At 33.1% G+C, this 12155-nt stretch overlaps 1 protein-coding gene across 1 annotated transcript; it reads left to right on the top strand.

Moving 5' to 3' along the window:
• The first annotated feature begins 1853 nt into the window (after positions 1–1853).
• LOC126719079 (cytosolic sulfotransferase 5-like) lies at positions 1854–3096 on the top strand. The gene has a single exon (XM_050421639.1). It carries the CDS (start codon positions 1921–1923, stop codon positions 2920–2922), a length of 1002 nt encoding a protein of 333 aa, XP_050277596.1. The 5' UTR covers positions 1854–1920; the 3' UTR covers positions 2923–3096.
• The last annotated feature ends 9059 nt before the right edge of the window (positions 3097–12155 follow it).

The raw sequence follows: 12155 nt of genomic DNA, 5'->3' as shown, positions 1-12155 counted from the left end.
ACTGAAAGCATGAGTTGATGCAAGCGGCGTTCGACATTTGTCATGGCGCCTTCTCCTCCAAGAAAATCTGTAGTCTTAGCTTCTTGTTGGTTGATACAGTGTGCATGCTTACCATCCTTGCCACCGATCAGTCACCAAACCAACAATCCACCCCACCAATCTGGGTCGGGTATGGGGTTTAAGTTGTGGTAGAGTTTTTTGAGGCCAAGAAGGTCTTTCCAACAGCTAGAACATCTCAGAGCTTTGGGAGAGAAGAGGTATGGGTCAGTGTTGGAGATCTCGGGTCTTCGACAGGTTTTTGGAGACTCCGGCAACCTGATCTCGGAAATGGTGGCATCGTTGACTTGAGGTTTGACCGATAAGAGTTGTAGTGGAATGAGCTTTCCACAAGAGAAGAGCTCGTTAGCGGGGAGCATGGCCACCGGATTTGGGTTGCTTGAGGTGGGTTTGTTGGGTTCAACTTGCTTGAGATGGGTTTTTTTGAGTTTGAGATTTTTTTGTTTGGATTGGTTGTGTTGTATTTTTGGATTGATTTGGTACATTGGGGCTTTAGGATTTAATGATTTTGCTGGGTTTGAGAAAATGGTGATGTTGAGATTTTTAATTTTTGAGTTTGTATTCTTAGATTTGAGTTTGTGTTCTTAGATCTGGATTTGTATTCTTGTTGTTCTTGTTCAAGACATACTTAGATCTCAATTCATGTAATTTTTTATTTTTAATTATGTTTTTAATTTTTTTTATTTAGTTAAAATTAATAAATTAATTTTTTTAATTTGGATGCTGACATGGCATTTTTTAATGCCAAAATAAATTTTATTATTATTATTTTAATAGTTCCGTATGTCATGTAGGACTTTGCTGTTAGGGCACTAACGGAAAGGACTAAAACAAGACGTGTTTTCCAAGGTAGAGACTAAAAACGATGGAAAAAAATGTTAGGGACCAAAGTGAGAATCGCGTGAAAATGTAGGGACGAAAATGTGGTTTTTGCATTTTTTTTTTTTTTTAATTATTGTGAAGCACTTTTTATTTTTATTTTTTATGATTCATTTATTCTAGACTCATTGGTTTTTGTACTTAATAACTCACTTAGATGAATATTTATGATGTGATCCCATTTTTTATTCTAAAATTAAGAAATAAAATTCTTTAAGAATATATAATTTAGGATACATGGCGCAAAATTGAAATTCTAATTTGAAATTCTCTCAGTTTCACCTATTTTATATATATATATATATATAAATATATATAGATTATTATTATATATAGACAACTTTAAAAAAAAAACATTAAATTTTAAGGTTCAATATTTCAAATATATAAGTTTAATTTTAGGTCACATTAATTTAATTTATAACTTAAAATATAATACAAATCTTTTGTCTTTTGTCTTTTGTTTTATTTATTTATTTTTGTTGGGGGGGGGGGGGGGGGGGGGGCTTGTATTTTCCAAGAATATCCTCATTAGCTAGATAGCCATCAAGACTAAATTATAACTAAAATAAGTAGTTAAAATGTGGTAACTTAAAAAATGACAAGTTTTCCGGTTTTTGCACTTTATTTTCTTAAAATAAGGTTATGTCTTAGGTTTAGAGTTTTAACATTTTATGATTTTTATACTTTTATATAAAAAGATTATCTCTGAAATCTAGACATGGCAAGGTTTAGATTTTTATGACTTAAAAAATGTTAAAATGTTGTTGTTGTTATTCTTATTGTAAATTTATAAATGATTAATTTATCAAAATTTTGGGGAGCAACCTTTCCAACTAGATTTTCCTTTGGGGGAGTGAGGGGGTTGGTGTTGGTGGTGTGCTTTACTGCTTATATATATATAAACACATAGTAGAGTATACAATATATATCCACCACAAAACTCCCACCCTTAATTCTCATATTAGTTCTCTGATCACTACCATGCGTATACAACAACCATCTATTCCTCCTCTTCCCAAATACTTGAAAGAAGATGAAGTGACCCAAGAATGCAGAAACTTCATATCCTCCTTACCCACAGAGAAAGGCTGGGTTGCAAATGACCTCCATCAGTACCAAGGTTGTTGGATCAATACTAGGTACATGCAAGGTGTTCTATCATTCCAAAAACACTTCCAAGCTCATGACACTGATATCATCCTCGTTACCACTCCCAAAGCCGGCACCACTTGGTTGAAAGCTCTCTTGTTTTCCTTGGTGAACCGTGTGCACTATCCCAACCCTCAAAAACACCACCCTCTCCTCACGAATAATCCTCATGTTCTTGTACCCTTCTTGGATATCAATCTCTACACTGAAAACCAAGTCCCAGACCTCACTTCCTTTGCCTCTCCAAGGCTCTTTTCAACTCATTTACCTTATGTGTCACTACCAATGTCTACAAAGGACTCGGCTTGCAAGATTGTGTATTTGAGTAGGAACCCTAAGGACACTTTTGTGTCACTTTGGCACTTCACAAACAGCTTAAGATCACCAGCAAGTAAAGGCCCCAATTCACTTCAAGAGGCTTTTGATAAGTTTTGTAGGGGAGTGAGTTTGTATGGGCCTTATTGGGACCATGTTTTGGGCTATTGGAAGGAAAGCTTAGAAAACCCTGAAAGGGTACTTTTTTTGAAGTTTGAAGAAATGAAAGAGCAGCCCACTGCCCATTTGAGGAAACTAGCTGAGTTCTTGGGCTGTCCTTTATCCTCAGAAGAAGAGGCAAAACGTGTAGGGGATGATATCCTAAGGTTGTGTAGTTTTGACAATTTGAGCAACTTGGAGGTGAATAAAAGTGGAAAATTGTCATCTGGGGAGGAGAATAGCAAATTTTTTCGGCGAGGCGAGGTTGGAGACTGGATGAACCATTTGACAGATGAGATGATTGAAAAATTAGACCGTATCACCCAAGAGAAGTTTCATGGTACTGAATTGAAATTCTAGATCTTCAAGTTTCGTATCATCATTTATCGTTTATCATCAACTTGTATGTTTAACAGTTAGTTGCATTTCTTTTTTCGCTAAGTAGCTGGTTGCACTTCGATATTTGTCAATTTTTCATTTGCTGATAGTAATAAAATTGTGTTTGAGTACCTTTAAGGGGTACAATTGCATAAATTTCCCGCTTTTTAAAGATATTATAAAGTGATTGGTAAACTTCAAAGGATTTGGCTTAGTGGTTTTGAAATCTCATGATATGTATAAGGTATTGGATTTGAAACCTCTAATTAGCATTTTGGGATCACCTTTCAGAGATTTCTCACTGTAATAATTTAGTATGTGTAAAATGAGAAACTACTTAATACATATACTGAAGAGAATAGTTAGGTGCTAAGAAAGTTTTGAATACTTTTGATTTTCAAAATAAATTAATAAAGTGATTAATTGGTAGGCAAACATACCCTAAATTATTTTTATTTGAGAAGCTGATTCTTGTCTCTAACCCACCACATGTAGTGTATTATTTATTGGACATAGTTTTTTTCAACAAACTGATTTAGAGGAATCTTCTCCTACCAATTATGTGCTAGCTCATGAAACTATCTATGTGTATTATATATTTAAACTAGTCGCTAACACATGTGATGCACATAAAAACTTTGCATAAATATATAATAGATACTAAGAAATCATAAATGTCATTAAGTATTTAATAATTCTATTTATATGATAAGCACAATACAAATAAACATTGACAAAATTAAAGAAAAAACTCCAAAATGATCATTTAAAAAAATATAATCAACAATAGAATGTTTAATTGTTGGAGGAAAATTTGATTTCTCATGAGAATAATCTAATCTCACATAATTAATGTTCTAATTTAGATACTCTTTATAGTGTAAAAAACAAACACATGCACAATCTTTTTTTCCCCCTTAAGGTTATGGGTAATATATTTCTCTGCTTGTGAGGATTTCAAATAGAATGGGATGACGTGGGACTTTAATGGAGCATTATATATGAAGCTTATTGTATCTGATATATCCACTCTCCTTCAAATTGAGTGATATATATATATATATATATATCCCATTTATTTGTAATCAAATTCTCTATTACTAAATTTTTTATTTTTTTAGTAATTGTTTAAGGTTCCAAATATGAAATATGTATAAATTGATGGGTATCGTTGATCTCTACAATGCCTCCTCTACATGCTTGATCAAACCCACATAATGTTGTTAAAATTGGGATCCTACGCAATATCGTTGGAGGAACTAATTGGATTAGATTGTAAGATTGGGTTGTAGATTGTAATATTTTGCTTTAATTTTTTTTAATTATTTTGTATGTTGATTAATCACTAAAATTATGAATTTATCCATAAAATAACAAAGTTTTACATTAATATATATACTTGATTTTCAACACATTTTGCTCCAAAACTTTTAGTGAGCAAAATCATTAATAAGGTGAAAATCACTAATAATGATGATAAATTTTGACCTCATATACATCTCTAAGAACTACAAAGTTTTTTTTTTTTTTTTTTTTAATTTAATTTTATTAATTTTTTATATCTTAACACACTTATAAACAACTACCAAATTGTCAATATATGGGAAAAGAACAATGTTTCATAAAGCTAAAAGTTTTAATACCATACATAATAACAATTTTTTATAAAAATTAATTATTATTTAATTCATTTATAGTATTACTAACATTTATTTTTATGATTAGTATGTCATGAAACTTTGGCTCTATAGTAGTATTGATTTTTTTTCTTTCTTTTTATTCTGGCTAAACTTAGTAGGTAGTAGTATCTATTATCAAGGACTCTAAAATGAATAAAATTAATTCTCTATTAATTAGGCAAAGTGACAAACCAGTTAGGTTCTAAAAGTTTAGAACAATTGGCAAACTGTGAATACAGACTTTTCTAGATATGGATCATAAAGTCTATAAGTTATATTAAACAATGCCCAATGTGCTGCAAGTCAGAATACAAAAACAAGAAAGCTGCTGGTTTTGGAAATTCAAAACATGCCAAGCTCAACTAATTGAGAAGAAGGTTCGACCGATAGAAAGACAAATCTACAAAATTTAATATCGGCCCATCAACCCATGGCCCATTAATTGGAACCAATAGATCTGAAGTTGTTGCATACCAGTCATCAAATGTGTTGGATCTAAACCTTTAAGGGTGGTTTTAGGGTCATAGACTGGAGGTCTATGTTGGAGATCTAAAGCATGAACTGGAGGTTCGCGTTAAAGCAGATCCTCGTTATAGAAGCCTGAGGGGTTCAGAGTTAAGTTTGATAATCTTAGTTAAGTTTACTACGAATTCATATTCTTGACTGTAAACTTTTATTTGATTTAGTGGATTGTTCTTTTGGGATAGTTCCCCCCAAATTTTTACCTTGAAATTGGATTGTTTCATTAGTTTTCCTAGGTCATTTTATCTTCTGTTATTTAGATTTTGAGCTACATGATATGTTTGATGAATGTTTAACCTAGATCTACATAATTTACCTAAGTAACAACTTGATTATTTAATTAGATTAAACAAACTTTGTTCAGGGGTCTACAAACAAAACCCATTAAATTACCCACTCTACCCCAACTTCCTCATCTTGTTATTTTCGCTAATGAGTGGGTTTCTTCTTACTTCTTTCAAATTTTTTTCTCCTTCCGCTTCTCTCTCAAACTTTTAGATTTGCATTTGCTCCTCTTTTTTGTTAAAATCTTTCACTTTATGCAGCTAATTCAAGATGAAAGAAAAGCTGAAGACGTCGAATTCTTTACCCCTCTCTTCTCTGTACAAACATGTGACCATTGATGTGTAATCTATGAAGCACGGGTGCGTTTCGGGACTCGGGTGCGGGTGCGGGTGCGGGTGCGGGACTCGGCAATTTTTGAAAAAGTAGGGTGCGGGTGCGGCGGGACTCGGCGATTAAAAAATTATTAAAAATATTTTTATTTATATTTTCTATATATTTTTACTATTAAAATATTCTTAAAAAACACATTAATATACTTGATTCACAAAACAAAGAAAGAATAAGGCAAGAAACGCATCTGAGGCCAGAATTTCGGCCTCTCCGGCGATTTTCACGGCCGATTTCGGTCGATTCCGGCCGTATCGGTCGCCGGCCGATATGGCCGATACGGACCGATTCGGCCCGATTTGGGCCGCGTCGGCGCCAATTTCGGCTGCGTCGGCCCGAGTCGGATCCGCCACGTGGCGCGACGCGGCACGACGCGGGACGGACGCGCGGTCTGCAGCGTCCCTCCCGCGTCGCCGCGTCCCGCCGCGTCGGACGCGGGTGCGCCGGCCTGGGAGCCGCGTCCGTGCATCCTTGTGTGTAATTAGACATCATAGAATGTCATTCTTTGATCTTATCTATCTCTCACTCTCTTGCATAAACATAGTTTTCATTATTTTGGGTTTGATTTTTGCTTTACAAACTCTATGAAATCTGTCAAAATCACAATTTTGGGTTACCCAACAAAAATTACAACAAATTGCAGTGTAGACACTGATTTGCAATTGGGTAGAGGGACAGTGATGATCATCGGAGAAAATTGCAAATGGATGTGTTCAAAATTGAGGTTTTGGTTGATTATGGTGAGAGTTAGAGATATGGGGGTGGGGTTTACAATGAAAATACAAATTGCAAATGGTTTTGTAGCCATGAGAGACAGAAAAACCCAACAAAGAGAGAGAGATCTGTGCGTGAGGGAGAGAAAGGCGGAAGGCTGTGATATTATAAAACAATCGGGTTCCAAAAGTTGTGACATTATAAAACTATCAAGCTCTTCTTCTTTTTTAAAATTAAACTTAAATAAATAAATACATTAGTGATGTAAAAATTTGTGGAGGCTGCAAAGCTTATGTGTCACAATCTAAGAAAGTCAACTATTGGTCAAACATCTTTGATTTTATAGTATATATGTAGATAAGTCACATGACTCATTAATTATGTCATGTGACAACAAGTATATGTGTATAGTTCTATCAATCGCCATATAGTGGATTCGAAAAATTTGTTTCTAAATTAGTTTGGAAATAAACTATTTCCTTTTTCAAATTTCCTTCTTCCTTATTATTATTATTATTATTTATTTATTTATTTTGGTTGTATGAGCTGAATGAATGAGATTATAAAAGCGTAAAAAAAACCCAAAACGACTAGAAGGACTAGCCCATCTGTTTCAACAGGAAACACCCACATAGGGATGGAGGAGATGGAGTGAGCCTCCAAGCCTAAGGAGAAGCTAGCAGCCCATATGGTTATGGGCCAACATATCAGTTCCTCCAGGAATAAAACCTACATCCCATATATAAAACAAAAAATTACAAGAGTATCTTTACCAGGGATCAAAATTTTCTAATTTAAAAAACAAAACAAAAACAAAAAAAAAAAAAAAAAAAACAAATCTAGATTTTTTATAATTACAGGGAGATCTTAAATCCTATACATCCATGTTGGAAAGAGTCGATAGATTTTACCATATCATTAATATAAATAAATAAAAAAGATGTTAATTATCATTTTTTGAGTGTGACTATTTTGATATATGGCATGGTAAAATAAATAGATAGGATTTTCGATATAATATAGTAGATTTACCTAAAAAAAATCTTAGCAAATATTCTAATACCTTGATGAACCATGCAGTACTGGTATAGCTTATAGGTTCCGAACAAATTGTTAGCTAGGTAGCTGCAAAATAAGATAACCATGATACATGTGAATATCAGGCTTATTTCTCACTGTTCTTTTTCAAAATATACTTTTCAATTCCATCTTCACATCTCTTGGCCCGTCTACTTTTTGCTAATATATCTTTAGTCCCGTCTCAGCTGACTGCGTACACCCACTTTCAAGTTCCTTCTTGTTGGGGGTGCCTGATATTGAACTATGAAGTAATTTCAGCTACTCCTTGTCTCTTTCTCTGCATTAATTATTTTTTGGGTACGTGATATTCTCACTTATTTTTCCTTTCTATTGTAGTTTTCCCTGTCTACTGTGGAAAAGATTTTCTTCCAACCAGAAATTGATCGTGGAACCTGACTATATGTCCATATGCCCCTGCTAATTTCGTCAATAAATTTGAAATGTTTTAGTTTCAAATCCATTAATTTTAGATATTATTTTTAAACCACATATTTTAAACGTTTAAAATTCTTCGTGGATTTTGGTAAATTAAAATATTTAATCTTTTAAAAATATCCAAATAAAGTAAGGATTTTAATCACCCAAATCCAATCCACATACCCTAATATTGCTATCCAAACACGTAACAAATTCATTTTCTCAATCATTATCTTTTATTTTATTTTAAGGTGTATTTAGATAGTGCTTATTTTACTGAAAATTAAAAATTAAAAAAAAAAAAATTACTGTTCACACGTGGGTTACTATTCATTTACCTTGATTTACTGTTCATGTATCATAAATAGTGCAAGAGGCTCTGGTATTAAAAAAAAAAAAAAAAAAACACATAAACACAAGACGCATCAACCCAATTCAAACGTATACTTAATCAACATGAAAGAAAGGTGGGCTTTTTCCTTCACTCCTTCCGTCCTTCGTAAGGTACTTACCTTTCATCCTTTCACTCTCCATCCCTCCTACCAAACATAATTTTCAGTTGTTATTATAGTAACATTGGTGTCTATATGAAACAACAAATAATTTTATCAATGTTTTTTTTTTTCTTTTCCTTTTTTTGGTTCCATCCCCCTCCCCTTTAATCCATTGTTGGCTTATATGATTGGCTCAGAATATCTTCAGCCGAGGCAATTAAACCACCGACTGTATTTATAAGGAAGATGGACCTTGTGATATAAAATAGAACAACCGGGAAATTAAGAAATAGGAAATAAAACTGAATAATGCTATTCAAAATTACAAATAGCCGTTGATCGTTTTCGTGGTGCTGGCATTTGCATCTTATTTGGTAGAAGGTGGAGCTGTCTCACTCTCACCTCATTAACCATGTGCCAGAAATCTGCGACGATATACAGTACACAAAGGCCATTAGAGTAAATCCTCAACACACAATAATTCATCTGCTTTTCTTTGCATGCTAATCCTGATTAGCATAGGTTAGGTGCCATATCCTACGTACATATATATATATATATATATAAGGTTTCTCAATTTTCATGAACAGGGAAAATGGGCAATGCAGCAGTACTCTTTTCAGATTCTTAGTGTCGGTGTAGCTGGTAAGTTTTGGAGTGTGCTGCTGCTCAAAGATTGTTTGTTGTAAGTTGTAACCTAAGAAGAATGGATATGGTCCATATGGACATGACACGAAATGGGACTCTACAAAAGGACAATTTTTTGAAGATAAGGACACATCATGATAAAGATAGAACAATTGAATAAATTAATATATACCCAGATATATTTTACGTTTATTTTAAGTTTTTAAAATAAATAACAATTATCAATATCTTTAAAACCATATCTAAAACTTAAAGAAGAAAACATTTTAAATAAAAATAAGTTCTATTTTTTTTCCTCCTAATATGTTGAGAGCACACGTGCAGAAGCATCTCACATATTTGTGTTCAACACAGACACAGGCAGAGGATTTGGGAGTGTTTGTATTTCCAAGGTTGTAATGTGTCTACGTTCAATTCAAGGTATTATCATTTTTTTTAGCAATAAATTAAAAAAGAAAAAAAGAAAAAGAAAAAAGAGGTTAGGTGCCGTATTCATTAGACATATTTTCCATGCTTAAGAAAATGAAAGAGAAATTTAAAGAATGTGGGACCATTTTGTTGAAAAGATGAATACCTACTTGAAGACTTTTTAGGTATTGTTTAAGAATAAATGATATAAAGCGTTTGAGGAGAATATTTATGTCATATATATTTTTTCATTCATATCTTCTAGTTTTGGACACACTCACACAAGCAATGTTTGCTTGCAACAATATATGATTACAATTTGAACTTATTAGTGCACGCCTATAGTCGTAATTCGTAAACTATCATTATTGTAATAGTACTTTCATGAGTATTTCAAGTTTCAATTAGTGGCAACTACTTATCAAAAAAAGAAGTTTCAATTAGTGACAACTACTAAAAAAAAGGTTTCAATTAGTGACAACTGATGTCATGACAACGATATTAAAGAGGTTGTTGTTTTGATTGTCATGACTTTGCCATCCAACTTAATAATTCGTATATAACTTTTAGAATAGAAAGTTGAATTAACATTAGCTATCAGTCTTTCTCTCTATAGTTTATTTTGAGCTTGTGAATTGTAATATCATGAACGTGATGAGAGGGTAATTGATTCTGCTTTAATTAGCTAGATGCTTGCTCTCTTTCTTTTTGGTGACAGTAACATATTGGAAATGCAATTTAATTGTGAAACACTTAGGCCTCAATTAATTGGTGGAATCGCAATGAATTATATATAAAGAAAAAAGTGCGAAAGGCAAAACAAACAAAAAAAAAAAGTTCGAAAGGGGTCCGGTAACTGAAGGTACGTGCATGCATGCATGTGATATGAGTGGTACATTTCACGCTGCTTTGAGGAATTATGAGTGATATGATACTAGAAAAATATCATATATCGGACCCCTTCTTAATCTTTTGGAATTGATGTTTTTAACCTATATTATCAGTCTATTATTAGCAGCACTATAGTCTAATTAACGAGCTTTAATTTGTCTTCTGAAGTGACTATATTGGATGGGTTGCTACTTTAACTGTTTGCACAAAATTTTTAATCATAACCTAAATGCTTAATAGAATCTCTCTTGTGAATCACAGTCCAAATACAATTGTCACTTTGTTTATCAAATTTTTAAACCAAGCAACTTGTCTATGACTATGCCCCCACAAGCCCCTTCTATGAAATAGCTAGGGAAAACTATTTCGAAATAGAATATTCGCTTATATATATATATGGAATTGGAAATAATAAATAATTTATAGGGACAAATGTATCTACAACTATATGACCCTATAATACTATGACCTAATTAAATTAATACGACTTGATATTTCGGGATGGGATATTATTTGGTTGATAACTATGTTGTTAGCCTTGGTGATCAGATAGGGTTCAATATTCGGACCCCATGACAACGTAAAATTCATGCCTGCTTTGCTCACGAACAGCTTGCTCTCATGTTCATGTGCCCTTCTTGGAGATTAAAACTTGTTTATTCGATGCTCTTTTCAAGTTGCATCATAATTATTATTATTATTTTCTAAAGCCTCTTTAATTATTATGTCAATGAATTTACGTTGAGATCTGGGTAGGCCTCCAAATAAAATAGTTGTTCTTTTACTCTAATTTCTCCACCCTAGATTAATTATATAATAAAAAAAAGGTGTTTTTGGTTTATGCATGTCAATATGATTTTGGGTATGTCATATACACCTGTGAATGTGATTATTGAATCATATAAATATAATAATCACCACTAAATTAAAGCATCTCCGAAGCTCAAGTATTGAGTGGATTATGGGCCATATAGATCAATGATAGTCCCAAAAGTACATTATCTTGGCTTCAATAATGGTGTCGTTTGGATTGGGCTGAAAGTTGCGTCTGCGTCTGTTTGCGTTTGCATTCTTTTTTTTCACGCATTTTGCAGAAAGCAGGGGACAATTAACACTGTAGTAGCAGTACTGTTCATACACGGTAGCAATACTGTTCATGAGACCCATAGCCACTTTATTCAGAAAAAAAATATTAAAAATGAGTCCCACGGTACTATTTACACATTTAAAAATTATTTTGCTACAGTATTTTCAATTTTTAATTTCAACAACAATAAGTTAAATCCAAACGGATCCAATGTATCCTTCTTGCTCGACAGCTTCAATAATGTACGAGGGCAGGTCCCATACAACTATAGAAGTGTGTGTTAATTTTTTTTTATGAACAACTGTAGAAGTGTGTTGGATATGTCCAATACCATCATTTATATCTCTCGTGCCCATGTATCAGGGAGTGGACCTCTCACAGTTAAGAAGTGAGTCCCATATGTACCTGTGGAATCCTTAGTATTTTATTCAGAAAAAAAATATTAAAAATGAGTCACACAGTACTATTTACACATTTAAAAATTATTTTGCTACAGTATTTTCAATTTTCAATTTCAACAACAATAAGTTCAATCCAAATGGATCTAATGTATCCTTCTTGCTCGACAGCTTCAATAATGTACGAGGGCAGGTCCCATACAAC

The sequence above is a fragment of the Quercus robur genome, chromosome 3 (genome assembly GCF_932294415.1).
Source record: "Quercus robur chromosome 3, dhQueRobu3.1, whole genome shotgun sequence".
NCBI classification, from domain to species: Eukaryota; Viridiplantae; Streptophyta; class Magnoliopsida; order Fagales; family Fagaceae; genus Quercus; species Quercus robur.
Note: the sequence above shows the minus strand (reverse complement) of the source record. Positions and strands in the feature narration are given on the sequence as shown.